Source organism: Ptychodera flava, chromosome 21 (genome assembly GCF_041260155.1).
Source record: "Ptychodera flava strain L36383 chromosome 21, AS_Pfla_20210202, whole genome shotgun sequence".
Classification (NCBI taxonomy): domain Eukaryota; kingdom Metazoa; phylum Hemichordata; class Enteropneusta; family Ptychoderidae; genus Ptychodera; species Ptychodera flava.
The window spans coordinates 20,491,818-20,515,151 of record NC_091948.1 but is presented as its reverse complement, the minus strand read 5'-3'; the positions used below and the strand labels follow the sequence as shown (position 1 = coordinate 20,515,151).

The window sequence follows — 23,334 nt, the reverse complement described above, 5'->3', positions numbered from 1 at the left end:
GTGGATTCAATGACAAGTTTAGAAGCAATATATTATTTTCTAAATATATTTCATTCAATTTTTTTATATTTCCTGAATATATTGGAATGGATCACAAGTACAAGATATTTTCTTCCAGCTCCTGTTACTATTTTGATGGCTTGAAGGAAAGTAACTCAGAGGGATCAGGAATACAGCACTCCATGGATTAGTCAGCTCAGAATGGAGTTTTTACCGGTTGTCTCTTCTAAAACATATGTATAAGGTGGAAGCATGGATTTTAAACTGCTGTTCATTGCTACTTACACAGAAAACTATATAAGTACAAATCTGAACAAGTGACATGTAAGTAGAATTAATTATGAACGGCATGTTAAAATGTCCATGCTGCCTGTCTACAGATAGTCATTAAAAGTTGGTTACCGAAAAAATGTTGCATTGCTTCTGCAAAGAAAAAATAATTTGATGCACAGGACTGACAATGGGAAAAATGCTCTCACGGTGACGGGAAAAATTTCTGCTGACATACTCATTTCATCCGCCCCCCGAGAAGTAAAATGCTTCTCCCCTTAAGACTGTCACATTCAACTTCCACGCAGCTGTTGACATCCTGTGTGGGAAGTCTGTGGCTGTACGCATCGTATGATGGTACCAAGTATGGTACCCTATAAATAATCACAGTCACTAGCTGTTCATTACACAGTGGCCTTCGCCGTGTATTGAACCATAAGCGACCGTACCGTATACGGCAAAAGATTATAATGTCTCCACCTTCTAGTACCCCTTTCCACGTTGATATGGGCAAAATATTGTATGAATTATGTTGAATGCTTTGCTTTCTTGGCGTCGGCGAGCGTCGTCCGCTACCGGCTTGAACAATGCCAAGTGGTGTATTAGTCAGGTGATCTGAGGCACGTGATTAAAACAAGGGGATGCGACCCCCGAAAGCAATCACAATTTTTCATTAGTACGTTATTCCTGTCAAGCTTGACCAAAACCCAAACCTTAGGGCAAGACAATTAAAATTCTACAACCACATGCCCACTATCAGAAAGATACGTGACAGGAAGTTGAACTGTTGTCAATGTTGATAGCCAACATGGTGACATGATGTGCCCCAGAGTGGGTACCCCGGTTGGTCATATGATGCGACATCCGTCGTATTTCATCATGTCGTAAACGTGACCTGTCAGTACATCGTGCCGCGACGGTAGTCAACAGTACAGAGTACAATACGTGATCATAGCGAATCACCTGTCAACAAAACCCGAAGGAATTTTATGGAAGTCCTGCGATGAGACGGTTTCGTGGTGAGAGAAAACCGTCACCATAAGGTAACTACTGTTCCTATGTCATACACATATGATATGAAATACATGTTCAGTAACTATCTATTTACAGCTCTGTTACTGTTAGTGTAAATGTACACCAACTCCAGCCGCTCGATGCAATTAAGTTTGTCAACAACATGTTTGAGGCCATTAAATTTGACACAGGTGAAAGTATACGTCACCGTGAACGCCCCTTCCTGCGAAAGTCTCCTCTCAGTCCCAAAGACCTGTGATTTTCCCCGTGTTCTTTCTCAGGAATTTAAGTTGTGTCGTAAGCTTACATGTGGCAGGGAAAGTCCTCAAATATACCTACTGAACCTGGAATTACCCGGACGCTAAGTTAGAAACAATATATCCTTATCCCACTTCTTCTTGGCACATCTAAACAACATTCAAGTCTCTCAACGGTAAGCAGCGATCATACTCGGTGTCGTGAACAATGTATACCAGAGACAGTGGAGTGGATTATCACTCCACTGTCCATGCCATGGTATTAATAATGCCGATATACAGCCACGATAACATTGAACAACTCACTGAGTCAACTTGACTTGTGAACATACTCGCAAAACACTTCTCCTTTTTCCGACAGAACAGTCAAGAACAGATGTATACTGTATATATTTGATGTTCATGCTACCTTTTATTTTTGCAGTCGAGAAAAAACTTTCTTTTGTCATATTATAGAATTAGAGCTCTGTTCCCCATATTGCCCCGAACGAAGTTCCACTATTTCAGATTACGCATAACATGATGATACAGTTATTAATGTATTTATATAATGTTCATGCTTGTATTCATGCTTGCATTTTATCTCTGACTTGGCCAATTTCATTTTGGTTTAATTAAATTTGAAAACACATAAACTTTTACATCCATATGCAGTCAAGGGATTCAAATAAAAAAGATATGGCTATATGTGTGCGCGACCCAGCCATACCAAAATTGTACAATGGCTGATATAGCTGCGATATAACTAGATGTAAATTAATGCATTCTATGTACAACCTCAACATAAAAATAGATTGGTGCAAATTGTATTGAATAACGGACAACATATTAATGTGATTAATTTCACTGCATAAAACTTGAATAAAACCGAGATATTCAACATCCAGCTTTGATTTAGCCCCCTGAATCACTATGGACAGCTTAGGTAAATTATAGAGCTCATAATTTAATTCGATGAGATATTGATCTTTACACTTGATACATCGCAAGTTTTATGTTAGAGTTACAACACAATTATCTTCTTACTTGTCATCAACATTATCATAATATTGTTTTGGCTTACTGACATATGTATCTGATCTTTTTTCCAGGGAAATCTTTAAGTACAACAGGAATTGATGAGTTTATAAACATAACCATCAACAGTCCTTCTAACCATGCCTTCAAGGGTTTCGTCATCTTCGGGCGACAGCCTGCCAATCATCAGACGGTATACGTACGGTGTCGGCCATGTTCTCAATGATCTATGCGCATCAATGTGGTTTAGTTATCTGCTCATCTATTTCCACAGTGTTCTGAACTTTAGGTGAGAATTTAGCAAACTCCAACAAATACGATCAAATTAATGGTCAAAAAAGGGGGGAGAATGAATTATCTGTTTAGCAGTAGTATATACTATTATGCCATATAGCCTATTGAGTGCACACTTTCGCGAATATATGTTTGCAACTAGGTAGCTCTGACCTTTCATTATCATGAAAACGCTGTCTTATGAGGTGATTTTTTCCCTGTAGTAATTCAAGGGCAGGTTATCTGATGCTGGTAGGTCAAATTGCCGATGCCATCTGTACACCCTTTGTGGGATATCAGTCCGATAAGACTTCAAGAGACAACTGCTATGGACAGCGAAAAATTTGGCATCTTGTCGGTAAGTTTCTACCAAAGCCTGACTGTTTTTGAGTGTTTCAAATATAAGGAAACTGTGCTTTATCCAGAGTTTGATCGTTAACCCCTTTGTTACCATTCCAAAAAAGTTGAGGTCAAGAAGATGGCCCTAAATTCAAAATAAGCAGATTACGCTGAAGGTGAATATACTAAACTGACCTTTGGTTGTTGACCAGTGCATCCAAAGTCAGCAAGTGTTTCGATAGAGTACGTAGTCTTTGTCAAATTGCAAATTCAAGAATTATTATAATGGTGTAGCACTTATAATAAGTACTCAACAGTCAATTTATTACACAGACAAAGCAATTTATCAAGTAAGCTGAAGTTTTGTGTAGTTGTAGTGTTTGTTGGTGATTAAAGCATTTCTTCCATTTGCGTGTCCATTATTGTCTATCACAGGTTGTCCTGTGGGTAATGTCCAACCTGTCCATTTAAACTGCTTTTCAATGTGTAAAAGATCTTCATTTTGAAATTAAGATGCTTACCGTACTTGCAATTTTTACTAAATCTGCCACATGAAGAGTTAATGTAAGCCAAATTGGCAAAGAAAATCTATCCAAGGAAACCAGCCCTGAACCAAGTCTTTCTTTTTATAGTGCTGCTTTTGTCCAAAATATTGCTTTTATAGGTATTCAGTGTGTTTTAACATGAAAACATAATAATACTGAATTGCGCAAGTTAGCCTAGTAGAGAATAAATTACACAGTTGCAGAAAGTCTGTGTTCATTTTTAAAAAATCCATTTCCTGTATGTCCACGCGTACATTTGATGCAAATAAATGTTATTCTTACTAATTCATTTTGTTAAGCAAACCCATGGTTTCCTATATGAAAGTTGTGCATCAACGTGTTTTCCAACAGTTAACTTATCATGTGATTTTTGTTGCTGGTCCACATACATTAATCTGGCATGTTAATTGATTTTCTACAGATAGTGCCATCAACACCCACACAGATTTCTTTGCCATATGTTAGACATATAGTTTCTAAAGCAAGTATCTATGGATTTATTTATTTTTCAGGAACAATATGTGTTGCGGCAGCCTTCCCTTTTCTATTCAATCCATGTATAACCTGTGAACACTCTGCTGAATGGGCAAAATTCATTTACTACGTCCCCTTTGTGGTGATATTCCAGTTTGGATGGGCATCAACGCAGATCTCTCACTTAGCTCTGATTCCGGATTTAACCAAAAATGAGAGTATAAGAGTAGAACTAAATTCAATACGGTAAGTTAGTCCCATTCCAGCGTGGTAAAATAGTCTAATACCAGCATGGTATATTATTCTAGTACCAGCATGGTATGGTAGTTTAGTACTAGCGTGAAACCCACAAAAAAGTCAAACCAAGTCTGTTTATTTCAAACTTGTGGGGGTATTGTTAATTTGTATGACATCACTTTGCATCTATTCAGAATTATTTTTACGCAGTCGTTTCCACATGAATAGACTTTTAAAATTTATTATTTTATTAACAGTCATTTGTGCATGAATGGATTCCCGTCAGAGGAGAGGGTTGATCTTCCCCCAAATTCCCCTCACTTTTGACAGCCATGGCTTAGGGTACATGTAAATGAGAGAGGTTTTACATTTGATGTGTGAATACTGCATGTTTTACCTTGCAGTCTTTGCTGTGAAACGTGTCTTTTGTTGATTGATTCAAATTGCCACATGACTGACTTCACGCCCACGCTATTTTATCATCATTCTGTATTGAGCTGCTATTTGATACCTGTTACACTACAAACATAAAAAAACAATTTTTTTATTTATCCTTGTCTTTTCACTTCGTGAAATTTAATTTATATTTTAATATTTGACAGAATATAACAGAAACTAAAACTGTACAGCCCTCAATATGCACAGGCCAAAATAAACAAATAAACAAAAAACCACACAATAAGAAAATGTTAGAAATTTTATAGATATAGCAGTTTCAGGAGGAAATATATCATCATTTTCATAAGAAATATAGTGATATTTTATTGATGTTCTAATTAACAAATATTATACTTGTTCAAATTGACACATGGTCACATGAACCATTGTATTATTAAATGTCACAAGCCATCTGGAAAAATAGCTGACTCAGTGACTTGTGACAACACCAAAGTGACACACCATTTTAATATCATTAAGACAAGATAGAATCATGCATGCATATATATATGCTACTAATATTCTCTCAATGTTACTTTAGTTTGGGGATTAAGTCAAGAAAACAAGAAAAATCTGCAACAATTATTTTTGCTGTCTGTACACAGCAATATTTGGTACCTGCAAAAAGATGTGTACTTTTTCTTTCATTTATTTCCATATACACAGTATTTGAGTATGCAACCTTCAAATTGCCAGTGTGTTTTACCAGTAGACTGAACATAACGAACAGTCTCTTATATAAAAGTTAGGAACACTAAATTGCAAAATTAACACTCAATTCGCACAATTTTGCAATTACCCCAATTTTTATACCATACACAAATGTGATTTATCTTGTTTTTCTCTTTTTTTCCCCCACTTCCAGATATGCATGTACTGTCTTGGCAAATATATTTGTGTACGGCGTGACATGGTTGCTGCTAGACTTGCCACGGCCAGGACATCAAAAGCAAGGTGACCAAGAAGAGCTTGGTCCTGATGACACCTCAAAATTTCGGGTATACAGCAAATAATTATATTCGATCCATATTTCACCATTATTAAAATTCTTGTGACTTTTGATATCAAAAAACATACTTTGTAACAGTATGCTTAAAGACAGAAATGTGACAGTTGAGAACAGGCAGATGTTTCAATGTTGAAAAACATATTTGATATGCAGTGATATTGTCTCTCATAGCTTGCCGAGCAGAAGAAGGAAAGTTTTTAACACTGACCTGCATGATATTTTTTCATTTTAGTCTCTTCTGTTTTATTACTGCTGTCATTGGAAACTTACAGAAAGTGAAATTATTATCAAATAACATGAATAGTATTTTTAGTTCATTTAGGGAGTTTCTAGAAAGCTGTTTCTCCATCTCAAAATTAATTAAATACTTGAGCGTAGGTACACAATGTCGTCTATGAACAAAAAATACGGGATTTATTCTCTGTTCGTTCTACGTCACGACAACCCGCGTCTATGTCATCAATTTTGGTGCGTCGGACCTTCTTTTGTCCATCTTCGGTGTGCTCGTAAACATGTAAACGAACAACATGGCGACCGATGTTTCTCCCACGATCAAAAGTCATATAATGAAATCGATATTTTCACAGACTACGACATTACTAATCCGAACAATGTAAACACAAGAGTGTACCGCCTGTATATTCCGAAGGAATTAGGCCTAAGTGAATAATTTGCGGAAACAACGAACTCGAAGCTGGTCGCGTATACCGTATACCGTGGGTTCCGTACGCAGTGCAAACAGGGTCAGGCGCGACGTTTACAGTGTTCGCGCCGTCGAGATTCAGTCGATATTTGTTCCCGAAAAATAGCGTATCTTCGTCTGTGATAAATTTCTAGGACTATGCTATCTTTGAAATAGAGTATAACCTTGCGGAAGGTAGCCTACGTGTAGACCGAGAGCTGTCAATGTCATTTCCTCCACACACGAACGAACGTGACCACTAACACACACGATTGACGACTGGAAATGATTGACAACTTGTGCATGGCGTACTGATATTTATTACTAAAGTAGTTCAAAAGTTTAAACGCGGAATCGTCATGGAAAACTTATTTTATTTTGCAAAAAATGACGAATTCTTGGCTTGTGCATGTGATAAGTATATTATTCCCTAATATTTTTCTTCGTTCAGCTCGGAAAATACTCGTGACGTAATGACCGTGTCACCACTCGTCTCCGATATCTATTGCAAAATATGTACACAAATGTACACTAAGTAAATTTTCAGGCAAGGGAGGTCAGTTGATTGATTGATTGATTCGGTATTCTCCTCCCCCTTGAACAGTTTTGATCTTTAGATGTGCAGTTTTGTATAGATATCCTGGATTTTAAAAATCTAGTGGGGAAAAGCTTTCATAGCTTGATCAGGTTTCTTATTTGTCGCATGTACTGTGTGCTTCTGCTGTGCTAAACTTAACACTGTGCTTATAATTGCATGCAGTGCACAACTCTACAGCCAACTGTTTTTGAAACACCAGCATGTCAGTATATCAAAGATAATCAACGTATTTCATACAGTATGGCTGCCTGCTCCCAACATAGTCAAAGTGGCATGCATCAGCTGATGTTGTCAATGTTGACAGGTTTGATGACTTGTCAGTCAAATCGATAGGGTGTGTGAGTGTAAGTCTAATCATGTGATGGTATGTTCTCCATTGTTCTCCAAATCAAACTTTACAATTTCATTATTTAGTAATTAAGTCATAGGTATGAATCAGCCTTTACTGCTCACAAACAAACCACTAAGTAGATTTCTACTGTTTAAATCATAACCATACATTTACCTTCTCATATGCCTATTTATATGGATTTAATACCTTAAAAGTATCATTTGAAGACATACAATGAACATTTGTAAGTTGTGAATTTGTGTAACCTGTGCATTTGAAAAATATATTTCCCAATATCTTTGAAAACCAATCAAGGAAAGGTGAGACATGACAATAGGTGTATTGCCAACTGGGACCAGAAAATCTTCAAAGGTACAGCCATGCTTCCAAAATCCGGAAAAAACTGTCAATTTGTCCAGTTTTCAGCTAACAATGAATACAGTAGTCTGCCAAGGCTGAATGCCGTAGGTATTCAAATCTCAAAAATAGCATTTGACTCATATTATAATTTTTCCAGTATATACTATTATATAGTTATTTTTGTATATACATGATGGTGATGTAGTTTTGCTGTGACTACAATTTGTTTACAGGAGCTAGCCTTCATAGTGGTGGGTGTTGGTGCTGTGTTTTCTATAATATTTCACATTGGTACAAATGAAAAGGCAGCTGCAAAAGCAGCCGATGAGAGAGGTGAGAACGTCAGGTCAGAATCAGAACTGATGACTTGGAAAGACTGGCTGACGGAGTACCAGTTTTACCTGGTAAGTTTCAGTCACAGAGGAATCTGAATCTGAATCAGAATCCATTCACAAGTTCACATCAGCTGCAGTGTTTGACCATGGTCCCTCCTTTTGTGGAGGGACCGTGGTTTGACACAAATGTAACAAGATGGTCAATGAGATCAAAAATTGCAAATAAATATTTCAGCTCAACACGTCCCTAGTGGTAGTTGCGAATGTACATGCTCAATGTGCCTCCAGTGATGTTTAAGCAAAAGGAAAATAAATAAATACATCATGTCATTCTGTTCAGTTTTGTATGATTTTATTTGTCCCGAACTTTGGAAATGAGTAGGGGACTTTGAAAAAACATAGGATTTGAATTTTAAAAACTACGAAATATAGCACAAAGCATTGATTACAAACAATGTTGCACATGCCTTTCAGCTAGGCGACTGATGCCGTATTTTCTATCCTGGGTCGGTAACACTGCTGGTGGACAGAATTGTCCCCGAGGTTATCGTTCGCCAGTTAAAGCGATGAAATTCGTTTCTTCGCTTCGATAAAGTGTGTATGTGCGATGTATGATAGTGAGCATGCGTGCGTGAGTGCTTCACGAACTCTACAACATGTTGAAAGGTCTCAGTCAGAAAAATGTAACAACTTAGCCGGCTATTGAACCACTCTTTTTTTGGAGTGGAGATTTAGCCGACTGGTTCTGTCTCAGGCCTTTCAGCTAGGCGACTGATGCCGTATGTTGTGGGTTCAAATCCGATTGAAAACTATCCGTATTTTCTATCCTGGGTCGGTAACACTGCTGGTGGACAGAATTGTCCCCGAGGTTATCGTTCGCCCAGTTAAAGCGATGAAATTCGTTTCTTCGCTTCGATAAAGTGTGTATGTGCGATGTATGATAGTGAGCATGCGTGCGTGAGTGCTTCACGAACTCTACAACGTGTTGAAAGGTCTCAGTCAGAAAAATGTAACAACTTAGCCGGCTATTGAACCACTCTTTTTTGGGAGTGGAGATTTAGCCGACTGGTTCTGTCTCAGGCCTTTCAGCTAGGCGACTGATGCCGTATGTTGTGGGTTCGAATCCGATTGAAAACTATCCGTATTATAATAGTCATTTTTGAAATAAATATCGCAGAAAAATGCATCCTGTGACACTACTGTTTACTGGGGCTCATTTTGAAGCTTACGAAGTAAATAAGTTTTCAATGGCTTGTTTTTGTGAATTTCAGAAATTCATCACCCATAGAGTTAACAACGGGATGGTAGCCATTTTGAATTTCAAACGTTGATAATTATAACTTTGTCAATACCAGTGAATTTTGTGATGTAACCCCCTCCCTCCCCCCCCCCCCCCCCCCAGATTAGTACTGATCCAACATTGTAGCCCCAGATGTTTTCTACATCTACAAATTCACTGGCATTGCCAAAACTATAAAATAATAGCAATAATGTACCCCCTCCCAGCCTATAATGGACAAAAGCCAACTTTGCATTCCTTAATGTATTTGGCTTAGCCACATACATTATGTTGTGCAAAGTTTGCTTTCGTCCATTATTGGCTTCGAGGGAGTTCATTATTTCTTAAATATTGGGTAATTTGTTTCTCTGGTACCAAATTTTACAAGGCGACTGCTGATTTTTATCCTTGATTTTGAAGGGGATGATTTGTAGTTTCTGTACAGAAAGTGTTAAGGAAAGCGTAAATCTTTCAATTTCAAGATGTGTACTACCGTAATTGTCTATTCATTTCACAGATTGCCTTGTTGTACATGTGTACTAGACTAATGGTCAATGTATCTCAGGTGTATATACCCATGTATTTATTAGAATCCTTGCAGCTGGACTCTGTAAGTGTTTGCAATTCTATTGTCTCAATCAGTGTACACTCTATCTCAGTATCAGGTTTAATATTCATAATTCTGTTTTGGCCAGTAAGAGTTGTTAGCAGAGTTTGCAGCATTGCTATCAATAGATCAAAATCATATATCTTTCATTGTAATTTATTTACATAAAAATACGTATACATAAAAAATTGGCTAATACTGCATTACAATAATATTCACTTGAGATAAGAATTATAATTTAACTGTAAATTTTTCAGACGTCTATTAAAAAAGCCAGAAAATACAACATCCGTATTGTGAGAGTCAGTGCTATATGTTCCTATGGAGGAATAACATGTTTCTCTAAGGTTGCAAATGATCACCATGACCTCAGTGTTTGTGTATTTACATCCAGGCAGTGGGACACTCGTTCATTGTTTGTCTTGTCCTTTGCACAGCTCTTTTGTAAGGTTAAAAAAAAATTGCTTACACAACCTTCAGTAAGGACATTTACATGAGCAAGACTTTAGTTTATTGTATAAAAGGGTAATCATGAAAACAAGGCAAAAGCTTGTAGTTGCAGAGAAAGTTTTGTTTATTGTTCCAGCTATAGATATATAAAACTATGTGTCCCATGGGGCACTCTCTTTCTCACTTTTCCATTTTTCTCCTTTTCAGGATTCAATTGCAATTATTCCTCTAATTGTCTACGTAAGTGGATTTTTGACGTCCATTTTTATGAGATTGATCAATAAACTTATTGGCAGAAAGGTAAGTTTTAACTTAAACTTTTAGATTCTGATTCCTACAGAATGTTTAACTATCATCACGAAGATAACAAAATTGAGACGCATATCTATAAATATATTACAATTCTGAGGAACTGTTGTACTGATCGACAGCTATTATATACACATCTTGAGCTGGTGTGATTGTAAGGTCTTTAAAGAGATTCTAATATTTAAAATACTGTTTCATTTCATAAAACTTTCAAGTACAGTGTTGATGTCACCCACCAGAAAATATATGTGCTGTGCGTAAGAAGATGTATAGACAACACAGCTATGAGGATACATTTATACTGAATTTCCTAATTTTTTTTGTGTAATGATCAGTTATTCTAGGGAATGAAACGTAGCATGGTTTGTTTGATGGTTTGCCTTTTAGTGGAAGGTCCTTCATTGTGACATATTTGCCTTTTCTTTAAGGTAGAACGTGCCTCGGGGACAGACATTCAGACTCTCAAACTTTTCAATTCTTTTCTGATATACCACTTGTTGGGGTTCATTTTAAAGCTCTTGGTGTAAGAAAACTTTTTACTGGCTTAGTATTTTGAAATTTGAAATTTACTTTTCTTCATATAGTTAACACAGGGATGGCGGCCATTTTGAATTTCAAATATCAGAAAATTTTGGGTAATATGTTTCTCTAGTACCAAAATTTGCATGGTGACCCCCCCCCCCGATTTTTATTCTTCATTTTGAAAGAGAATGGTTGAACATTCCTTGAGGCACCTACTACCTAAAGGTATACAGGCACCTGTAATCTAAATATGCCCATATATGGTCAAAGGGCATTCTTTGGCATTCAAAATGCCCATATGGGGGCGCTGTTTTTAAAAAGCGGCCACCCGCTTAAAATCTGTGATTGGTTAGATTTTCTCCTTCCATGGTAACTGTGGCAAAATTGGGACAGGTGACAGTATACCTTTAATGTTATCATGGACAAACGAATTGTAGCCCTGACTAAAACCCAATAGTCAGCTATAACATTTGATAGTACACATTCAGGCAGTGTTGATGAGTTGAAACTTGACATTTCAACGTAGATATTTGGAATACAACAAGATATTGTATGTTACAAAACATATCAAAAATAACCGAAAATACATTGAAAGTTGCATCTAACCACGTCACATGACCAGCAAAATGAAGTGTTTCTGAATGTATGTATGCCGTGTTGATTTCTTTCCTCATACAAGCACAGCAATTTTTAATTTTCTGTATTGTTTCCTGTTTTATCCATCAGCTGACATATTTCCTTGGTGCCTCACTTATAATTGTATGCTGCATATCACTCTGGTTCAAGACCATTGGCAAGTTCATCTACTTGTCAGCAGTATTGTTAGGTGCTGGGGGCTCCACCGTACTGGTCACCTCATTGTCGATGACTGCTGACATGGTCGGTGATAATACGGTAGGTTTAATGTTGTTTTTCCTTGTTAAGTTTTATACAAATGTCAAAATCCACCGTACTGGTGACCTCATTGTCACTGATAGCTGATATGGTTGGCAACAATACCAGTATGTTTAATATTTCTTTGTTGTTTTTCCTGGTTAAGTTTACAAAGGACAAAATCCACTGTACTGGTGGCCTCATTGTTGATGACAGCCAACATGGTTGGTGATATATCTGTGCTGATTTTCCTGGTTAAGTTTTATACAAAGGATAGAATCTACCTGAGGCACACATCCATGTATAATATATTGATTCACTGTGTAGACAAGATCGAAAGGTTCCTTTGTCAAGTTCATTTTCCCAACACAAATACACAGGAGTTTGTTATCAACTGAATCAGTACCATAAGACGCCAGCTATCATTCACGCAATCACCCAGCGACGGTATACAACGAGTGCATATATGAAGTGAACTTGTCATAACCAAGTGGTATACCCTCGCTCGGTGTGATTTATTGCTATCATATCATAACTGTATATTGAAATTCAGGCGTGAAATGTCAAAATAGGATTTTTGCTCAAGCGGAGAGCTTATGTGTGTGCCAGCCATGGTATGTCACAAATATCATGGTTCTTTTCACGTCTCGACCAATCACATTGCTGTATTTGTGCCATCAATATACTGGTATGATATAATACCAAATATGAGTGCCTGAATGTCACTTTATCTACAGTACAGGGAGTTTCCACATGTAAATGTGAAAGACATTTTATAAAACACATGCAGCAGACATTGTCCAAGCCCTACATTTTGAGTATAATCATAAATTTAATCGCAAAGTCTAGACTCATTTATCTCCTGCTTAGAGGTACTGTACATGTACATGTAGGTTTAGCAGTGGAAATAAATCTGGTATTTTCACTTATAGCTTTTGTTCCGTGAAGAGACCGAGGTGACTAACTGGTAAGAATCATTTGCATGACCTCAAGGTGAACTTTTAACTGTTCCTCATTTGACAATGTGTAGCCATGTGGTTAACTAACCCAATATTTATTACAAAATTCCTCTACAGGAGAGTGCTGCCTTTGTTTATGGTGCAATGAGTTTTACTGACAAACTGTCCAATGGCCTGGCGGTCACTTTGATTCAAGATTTACATCCATGCATGTGAGTAGAATTCGGGGTTATTCTGTGAAATTAGTGTCAATTCTTCAGCTATTTGGAGCGTAAACATATTTGAGTCAATACTGCGGTAGTTTGAGAGTTGTACAATGTAGAGTTGTATACTATGTATGCATTCAAAAAGTTTTGATGTCTTGTTGAGTTATGCAATATTCTCACTTCCACTGATAGTGTATAATGAAATGTGTCAAGGAACTTGTCGTTTGTTGCTAAATGTACTTCACATTGTCATATAATGCAATTAATCATTCTATCACTTGTATACGTATCATATATATTAGAGTGTGCAATTATCTTGTTCACCTGTTAACATATTGCAACACTTTGCGTGTACAAATCTCCGGCACTAAAAGGCTTCAAATACATGGAATGAAAACACTTCGGGTTTTGGTTTTTTTTATGTGTCCAGAAAATGCTGCGCTGAATGTAAATGGTATTATCGGGATATCATGGTATTTGTACCTGGCAGCTTCGCTGTGATATCACTTCTGACTCTGTTGCTACTTGCACCTCAAAAACTTGGACAAAGAAGCAGAGGTAAGACTGTAAATGTTGTAATGTTTATTTATTTGTTTCATTTATTTGAATATTTTAATATATACATTGTATTTGAATTAAATTTAAATTTGTGACAGAGTACAATACAGTTTTCTTGACCGTGCAAAACGTTCTGATGGTGTTTCATTTATTTGATTAACTATTTGCATGTGTTCATATACCGGGTATTTTGACTTCATTGATTGACTTGTGGCTTTCTTATGTTGGGCATCATTTAACCCTTTCACCCCCAGTTCCCTGTATACAGGTCCAAGATCACCATTGATAACAATGGGTTTGGGTGGAACCATGGTGGTGAAAGGGTTAAATACTTGTGTCATCACCAATCAACAACAATTGCAGCTTATCTAAATTTATTGGTAGTTTGATGAAAAACGGTACAAGAAAGTGGCACATTTTGAAAGAAACTTGCCAAGCAGAGATTTAAATGTACTGAAAATCTGAACATTTGAAGTTTTGCTTTCAATAATTACTCGTCCAATACTATCTATCGTTATCTCTGAATATTAAATTTTTCATCCATTAATCTATGTGTAATCGTTGTAAGTTTGCTACACTGATGAGTAACTTTTCCTTTGCCTGAGTATCTATCCCCAATGTCTATCAGTGTGCCTTTCTTCTTACCTGTCTGTCTGTCTGTCTGTCTGTCTGTCTGTCACTCAATTGATCTACTCCCTTTGTTGATGTCTTAGTAATGAAATGTTGTCTTTGTCATCTAAAAATTTCATTAATGCTCATGAAATTACTCATCTTTTGGCTAGACATGCCAGAATTCACAAGTTTTGGCTTTCTATTTTCCCATCAAGGTTTTTCTGACAAGCTACAATTTTTGTGACATTCTCCTCTCTCTCTGACCATCTATCAGTGCTGGTCTGCCATATTATGAAAAAGAGCTCAACACCCTAAACAAAGCTCCATTTTGAAATCATTACTGTATGAGAATTATGAATTAAAATTACTTCGAAAACCACAATGAGACCTCATTTGGTGCATTGATTGGCATGTTTCGAGTAAGTTATCATCATTTCCTGTGAACTTCTTAGAAAAACTTAAATTTATCAACACATAGTTGTCATTCCGGTGTGGTTCTATATTTGGCCTGCAATAGCGTCTTTTCAAACTATTACTCCAGAATAAAGCGTAAACATGCTTGAATGTGAAATACAAACATCACACTCTATGATTTTTGATTTTCAGTTTGTTTCTCACACATTAAATCCATTCCTGTGAATGTTTAAACTCAAGTTTTGGACATAGTGGTCAATGAGATAATCAACATTAGGAAAGATGATCCACAAAAATCTGTCTTTCTTTGCCTTTGTATTCTTTAATTGTACAGTATATTTTACTAGTAATGATCTATAAAATGGCTGGGTGTAAAACTTGATGGCAATGAAGGGATTTGAAATTTTTTCCAGTTCACTAAAATTAATCAGTTTATATTGTCTCCATTAGTGCTTTGTAGCATTGTAATCATAAGCATAGTGACAAACAAGCTGATAAATTTCTTGATTTCAATCCATGCAAATCCGTATGAAAGTTCACAGGTCTAGACTTTGTTGATGACTGTAGTTCTAGACTTGAGAGCACCTTTGCCAATTTTCATGATCTGATGGTCACAATTATTTCATGTGTGCTGCAATTGATTACGTTGTATATGTCAGATTAACTCTTGTAGCATCACCATCATGGCATATGCACATGATAACACAACCTAAGGTTTGGTGAGTTTTTAACTAACATATGAAAAAAATACTAAAAATATTTGGTTTTTATGCGTATTACAGTAAAATTGGTAGCACTGTACATGCCACAGCATGCATTGGTCATGTGTGAACATAAACAAATATATAATATTATAATTCAAGAACTAGAACACTGGTTATTTATAGTTTTTCAGGGGTTTATGACATTTTATCTTACTTTTCCCTCTCTGCATGAAATATTATATTTACTATATTTCTCAATAATGACATTCTAAAGGGGAATTGCAAGGTACCAGTTTATCGCACATGGACTTGTTTTTTGGCATCCAAATCAATAAAAATGTTCAACGTCAATCTATTGTAAAACAGCATATGCATGCGTTTTATGATCCTGTGAGTTCAAACATACATAAATATTTGCAAACCAATAGTTTATCCAATTGATACTTTAATAAACAACCATTTTTTTACGAACTCTGAGAAGCGAAATCCATTTTAGCTCCTTTTTTAGTTGTCCGGGGGGACTTATAGATTGGGTCATGTCCGTCCGTGCGTCCGTCCGTCTGTCCGTCCGTTCACACAGATATCTCAGACATGCCCTGGTCAATTTCTTTCAAACGTTGCACAAGGATAGTACCCTACCCCATACAGATGCACGTCGATTTGTTTCACGATGTAATGAAATTTGGCCATGTTAGAGGACTTTTTAGTTTACACCTCCATAGACTCCCATGTATAAGGCAGTTCTCCATTGACTCCCATGTATAAGGCAGTTCTCCATAGACTCTCATGTATAAGGCCAAGAAAAATAAAAATTTAGTTTCTCATCGTATTCATGTTGCAAAAAGGATGCAGTGACACAGTTTTTAGTCCCCATGGATGAAGTCTAGGGGGCTTATAGATTGGGTCATGTCTGTCCGTTCGTCCATCCTTGAGTCCATCCGTTCACGCAGATATCTCAGACATTTTGACAAAATGTCACGTGACCCCGGTGACTTTTGACTTCAAATATACATATTTGTCCATAACTCAGTAACCACAAGTGCTACACCCTTCATATATGGTATGATGGGACACCTTATGACGCCACATATTGTACCTCATTAATTATGTGCATGTCTAATTTTGAGCGAGCCAATAGAGCTAGAGGTCTGATTTTTGGTATATAGGGATAACTTAGCAATACAATTTTTTTGACAAAATGTCACGTGACCTCAATGATCTTTGACCTCAAATATACATATTTGTCCATAACTCAGTAACCACAAGTGCTACACCCTTCATATTTGGTATGATGGGAGACCTTATGACGCCACATACTGTACCTCATTAATTATGCACATATCTAATTCTGGGCGAGCGAATAGAGCTAGAGGTCTGATTTTTGGCATATAGGGATTAATTAGCAATACAATTTTTTTTTCAAAATGTCACGTGACCTCGATGACCTTTGGCCTTGATTATACATATATATGCATAACTCAGTCACCACAAGTTCTATACCCTTCAATTTTGATAGGATATTAGACCTATAGGATATTAGACCTCACAACTTGTACCTCATTTATTATGTGCATATGTATTTTTTGGCTGGCCAATACAGCTAGAGGTCTGATCTTTTTTCCCGATTTAGAACCATAACTTAGACATGCCTCATGTGTTTCAAATTGGGAACGATGACATAGACCTATGTGCCCATAGATCTCAACATATACACTCCAGTGATACTTCTTAATGACCACATTTCCCTGCCCCATCAAGACTAATACTCCTATTACAAGTGGGGACTATGTCATTTTCAATGACTTGTTTCTCCTATACCTCCTCAGCATCAAATAATTTACTAAAATTTATAAATCTTGTGGCTGAACATCTGTCAGGATGTATACCGGTACACCTGACCTGATACAATCATGCAGACATAAAATTTTTCCTCCTCCTATTTCTCTCACAGACAAAAAACAGCTCCAGGTCACAGCACAAGCTGAGCTACCAGACGAATCTGAAACTACGGGACTGTTACAGGGAGAAAAGGCCCCCACCTACTCAGTGAACTCATAGTAATGCAACCAACCTACTTGGATTGTTTCCTTCAACAAATTAGATTTGTTGAATGGTTGCTCCTGGTCGGTTTGTGCCACTCTTTGCACATTGAAGATTAAAATCATCAGTCACTGTAATTGGTAAAGATTCCTTGCAGCAGTAAAGTCTTCCAGTTCAAAAGTAACATTTTGGACAAGAAAATCAGCAAGTGCAATCTGTTTTCCCCTCTAATATGGCCAAGTCTTTCTAGACTGGTTATAATTACCTTTCAATATTCATACAATTTCATTTCTGGTTTTACACACTATAGACAGCTTTCCTACTGATGACTTGTTTGCCTGTCATTCAATTTGACAGGTATTTTCACCTTTATATTATTCTCACTCATCAGATTTTAGTACAGAGCAGGTTTTGTTCCTGTGTGCATAAATTTTGGCACATGGGGCAACACTAACGCTCATAAGCTTCCAGTTGTGACATTAAAATGTGGGTAGATGTAATGACAGCTTGCATACACCAGCTAGCTTCAATGAATACAGATCACTGTTCATGATAAAAAAGTGAAAGAACCAAAGGTTGAATGACGACAGATACCCTCATTTAATTATAGAATGGGAGAATTCCTGAAGTTGTGAAATTCCACATTTTGCAAAGTTATATTATTTTCATACCACAGATCTAACAACAAGGTCATTCCGATCGTAATTTACGAATAAACCAACATTGCCAAGGTCAAGTAACATTACAAAGGTCAGGCAACTGTTTTAAGCGCCGAGAAGGATAATTGTCACCATGTGCAATCATTTTGGTTCTGTTCTCCAATCATGTACCAGTATAATAAAGGATGTATGTGATTTTGGAATCAATTTTATAACCTCATGGCACAGACTTGAATCTTACAGTTTGTTACTTTTAATTATTATCTGTCAGACTCTTTACAGACAAAATTTGGCTATTTAGCATAAGTGGTGTATACAAACTGACAATGTCTTAATGCAACAAATTTTATACCATGATGTAATCCACTTACTAACTTAAAAAAGTATCAAAAGTATTTCAGTAGTAATGTCTTATAGTGCAATTTTGAACAGTAAGGTTTGTGGACTTTCTTACTGAAACTCAGAATTATTCCCTTTGTATCATGGCATAGAATGTCACGATGCAAACTGTTTTGTCACAGGGTGAAATTACCCACATGTTTGAAAGGTAAAGACATAATTCCCATTTTAACTGTAAATAACTCTTTTGGTTTTAGGGAAACCTTACATGAAATCCATACTTAAATCAAGTTCTCAATTATTTGGGATGTTTCTCAGGCGAAGGAATTCTCCATGAAACACATAAACAACCTTAAGAAGAATTGAATGACTTATAATAGATAAAACTATTTACAAAATGCAAAAGAGATTTAGATCAAACTTTTATTCAGCAAGAGCCGCTTTTGTAAATGTTTCAAAGATAGGTGTATATTTGGAAAAATTGTATATTTGTATTACATACGGTCAGTTGTGAACATAACAAAATCAGGTATAGCCATTTTGAATTGTGGTGCAATACTTGATATGACATCAGGATGTACCATGAGCACAAATAGTTTTAACATTTGCTGTATAGTATTTAATGGTTGTAGATTCATGCAATGCCCTCTTGCCGATACTTCCCAACAGCCTTGTTTTTTCTTAACAGAAGGAAAGAGGTTCAATGGCCAAAAAAACTAGAAGGTTTTGCATTATTTTCAATATTTTCTCATGAAAAAATTTTTTTTCATGTAAATGTACTTACTGGAGAATGCAAATTTCAAATATTATCAACCACAGGCTTGAGCTGTGTGTGCAAGTTTGAACAAGATAAGTGTATAAGTACGTTGATCAAATATGGCCGCCTCTATGCAAATGAGCTAACAATAGTTGACATTGTGTGTGAACAGGATAGGATCCGCAAAGAAACATGTTGATCTTCATCTTTTCACACTGTGACAAATGTCTTTCACTTTGATGTTTTGTACTCTGTTTTTCTCTGTGATACGACCAGCCTTTTATAAATGGTACAAAATTTAAAACAGAGATTTAATTGCTCATGCTGTGACAAGTGAATGTCGTTTTTAAAGAAGCAAAAGGGTATTTTATTTAATTAGTATAGTTCAATGATGTAATGTTGTAGTCTAGGACCTCTCCTTGCTTTATAAGTGTATGCTGCGCAGCCCCCGAAACGGAGGATTAGTAATGTTGATGACAATGAATTATAAAGTGATGCAATCCACAAGCTGATAATTTACTAAAAAGATATCTCTTACTATTTGGAGATCTGTCAAGGACCAGGTATATTTAGCCTTAGATCTGCCGTTGTTATATTAGTGATGTCGGTAACACATGCAAAAGCGTCTAATTTATTAAGGAGATTGTAGCTAGATTACAGTACAGTAAAATGTCTTTAGTTTGCACCCATTTTTAATCAGTAATTATAATCGATTTTCACTAAAGGACTCCTATCTATGAGGCTCAGGGTGCTTTTTCAGCTAAATAAAAGTACATTAAAACGTTTTCAGTTTTACTTGATAATCCTCAAGGAGACGTAAAGCTTTGTGACTTTGAGTATATGGACTCTGTGTCCAAATCTTTGATTGTGTTTGAAAACTGGATCGTTCATCTCAATGTCAGTAATGATGAGCAAGCCAGTTGGATGGAAATGCAAACTCACTGTGAAAAAAAACAAATCAAATGTTTTTTTGTGGTAAGAAACATACAAATCAATAAATTGAGAAGTCAGAGATATTTGTGACAACTGTGCACATGATAGATGGATTTTCAAGAAAGCTCATAAATGTGTTTTAGTCCATGTTTTGCATGAACTTACATGCATCTGAAACCATCGATCATCTTTCATGGTGTTGTCACATCTGTCTAATAGATCATTAGATCACAAACACTACAGCCTAGTTACAGAGACCAATATTCACTGAAGCAAAACTAATCACAGCATTAGCTGTATTGGCAAGAGGGACAAATTTAGTAACATAGAAGCAAATGTGCCATGCTAACCAAAACAAAATGTGTTATAGCTTTAGCCTATTCATCCCCTGTGTCAGGCAAAGATATCCACTAGCACCATGGGTAACAATGGGTTTGGGTCAAATCATGGAGGTAAAAGTATTAAACAAGGCAGCTACAGTCAGTTGAGGGCTGATCTCTTCTGAGAAGAGAAATAACATCCAGTAGGTACTCATGAGCAAATGTTCAGAAATGAGCCAATACGGCTCAAAAGCCACAAAGACATCCCATCACAAAAGGATTTGGTCAAGGGCCACGTATTCCTCTTCCTCTCTAGAGAGCCAGTCAATTGTGAATACAGTGAATATTTAGTTGTCGCTGAAAGTTCATAACTTCTGATAATTTACTGTGCTTCTAGTATCCTGACAGATTTTAAACAATGTACGCACAAAAGGATGAACTCTCACAACTTTATGTTGTAAATTATTACCAAAAAGCCCAAGCCACAGTTGTAAGTTTTACTCCGTCTTCAATTTTATCGACTTTTAAAATGTAATGCACTTTAAATACCGGATATGTACTGTACTGTATATATATTTTAAAGTTATTTACAACAAAAATATGTCAAGGATTAAAGTGCTGGTGCATGCATACTATAAAGTCTTGCCAGCTTAGTTATAAGAGTTGTTTGTTTACTGAAATTTACAAATGAAATAATCTATTGCATCTTTTAGGTACTATTTTTCTGTCCATGAATTGTCACCCCAGTAAACATATTTTTCTTGCCTATTTTGGTAGTATGTCTACTCAGGAACAATTTGGTCAAAGGTTATGGTATATGTTAATGATCTGATATAGATCAGCAAAATAAATATCGTATTGGATATTGAATAATGAAGTGCTCATTTATTTTTTCATGTTTTCATGGTAACATCATTGTTGTATCATGAGTATTACTATGAAATGTCCAGAACTCTCAACTGATATATCACAACAGTGAAAAATTACCTATTATGCACTGTTAAGGTAAATAAGCCCAGGCTCTCATTTTTAGCTCACATTTGGTATACCCACGTGAGGTTATCATTTGAGCTGAAGTTGGTGGTGTCTGTATGTATGTGTGTGTGTGTGTACGTATAGTATGTCCGTCAACATCAAAAACTCACGAACCGCTGCACTTTTTAGCTTGGTAATTGGTGTATGGATGCATCCTGGGCTATAGATGGGATTTTGTTCAAATGAAGTTTGCATTGCCCAAATAATGCAAATTAGCTTAAAAAATGTGAAAATGGTCAAAAATTACTAACCCAAGAAGAGCTTTTTTGATTGCTTTGAAAATTAGTATGCAAGTACCTTAGGTGGACCTTATACAGTTTTATGTGTATTGTGAAGATATCTTGAATTTTGTAATTTTGCCGAATTATTTGGTTATTTTTCTAATTTTAAGTAAAAATTCTTCTCTGAAATCACCAGCCTAATTGCTCTCAATTTTGGTTTGGATGTTTGCAAGTGTGTTACCCTTCTAATTTGTTGAAATTATGATGAAATTGGCAAAATTACTGTTTGGGGCAATTTTTTGTCATTTTTGGTCAAAAAAACTTTAAAAATCTTTTTCCTTCAAAACCACTGGACAGACAACTTTTATACTTGGTGTACGGATGCCCAGGGATGACATTAGTTGGATGTGTGGAAATTGTCCTGAAATATGCAAATTTGTATTTTTAAGACAAGTTTGTCATTATTGGTCAAGAAAACTTGTTCTCAAAAACTATCTGTCTGATATGATAGCTTTGTAATTTGGTATAAAAGTCCCGAGCGATGTTATTAGATAAATCTCCTGCTCAACGTGCATTTTGACAGCTGATGTAAATTTAATCCACTGGTACAAGGTGATTAGGAGTGCTTAGGTGTGCAACAAATGTTATATTGAAATTTCATCAAAATATGTAAATGTGTTGTACATAGTCTTACGGGCAAAAAAAAATCGATTTGAAACTAGCTCTATCTGTTAAACTGATTAATTTGCCTGATTATCCTTTTCCTTTACCCACTGTTTATCTTTTTGTACCACAACGATAGTCAACTGTTGCTACCATTTCTCATTCCCACACTTTTACAGTCAGCATTACAGTGTTCACAAGCACAAAACTCTTATGATCGTCAGTAATTGACGCGTCTGTTTCATGGAATAACCACAGAAAACTGGTTTATGAAAGAGTATTCTGCCCCGTCAAGAGTGGTTTATCGGTATGATTTGTATTGAGTGGAAAGCTAGCGGACTTCCTCATGGTACTCTGGAATTTTCGAGACCCACTGAACAGTCAGCCCCCCCCCCCCCCCCCTCCAGGTCCATTTTCTCTTCAACCCCTTTCTCCGCATTAATATTGTGCTCGTTCCCAAGTCGATCTCTGCTCTTTTTTAGCTGTCTGCATATGTCAGCACCTGTCACTGGCTCATTGTCAGCCTATAACGCAAACTTTGATTTTCTCGTGCCAATGAAGTCACTCATATGTCCCCTGAGACCATCCTCCAAGAGTAAATGTCATCATAAACTTGATACTAGTAAAGTCCTGCGACTTGCTTTAATTTCATCAACCAACGCACGTATAACGAAAGGAACGTTGCCTACGTTTAA

The 23,334-nt window shown here is 36.4% G+C and overlaps 1 protein-coding gene across 3 annotated transcripts; it reads left to right on the top strand.

Annotated features, from left to right (window-relative positions):
• Positions 1–1,122: 1,122 nt before the first annotated feature.
• LOC139121689 (major facilitator superfamily domain-containing protein 12-like) lies at positions 1,123–21,593 on the top strand. 3 transcript variants are annotated; one of them, XM_070686772.1, is made up of 13 exons: positions 1,174–1,313; positions 1,566–1,717; positions 2,633–2,847; positions 3,056–3,189; positions 4,228–4,435; positions 5,730–5,862; positions 8,078–8,248; positions 9,976–10,068; positions 10,723–10,815; positions 12,073–12,240; positions 13,296–13,390; positions 13,815–13,942; positions 17,624–21,593. In XM_070686772.1, the coding sequence occupies exons 3-13, from the start codon at positions 2,699–2,701 to the stop codon at positions 17,728–17,730; spliced, it is 1,479 nt and encodes a 492-aa protein (XP_070542873.1). In that variant the 5' UTR covers positions 1,174–1,313; positions 1,566–1,717; positions 2,633–2,698; the 3' UTR covers positions 17,731–21,593. The 3 variants fall into 3 exon arrangements, with proteins under 3 accessions (XP_070542872.1, XP_070542873.1, XP_070542874.1); XM_070686771.1 differs by lacking the exon at positions 1,566–1,717 and having other exon boundaries at positions 1,123–1,313; XM_070686773.1 differs by lacking the exons at positions 1,566–1,717; positions 2,633–2,847.
• The last annotated feature ends 1,741 nt before the right edge of the window (positions 21,594–23,334 follow it).

Coding starts and splice junctions, on each gene's coding strand:
- LOC139121689 (XM_070686771.1), top strand. CDS start 2,699: ATGCCTTCAAGGGTTTCGTCATCTTCGGGCGACAGCCTGCCAATCATC. Junction 3,190..4,227: donor AAAAATTTGGCATCTTGTCG/GTAAGTTTCTAC, acceptor TTTATTTTTCAG/GAACAATATGTGTTGCGGCA. Junction 12,241..13,295: donor ACATGGTCGGTGATAATACG/GTAGGTTTAATG, acceptor ATTCCTCTACAG/GAGAGTGCTGCCTTTGTTTA.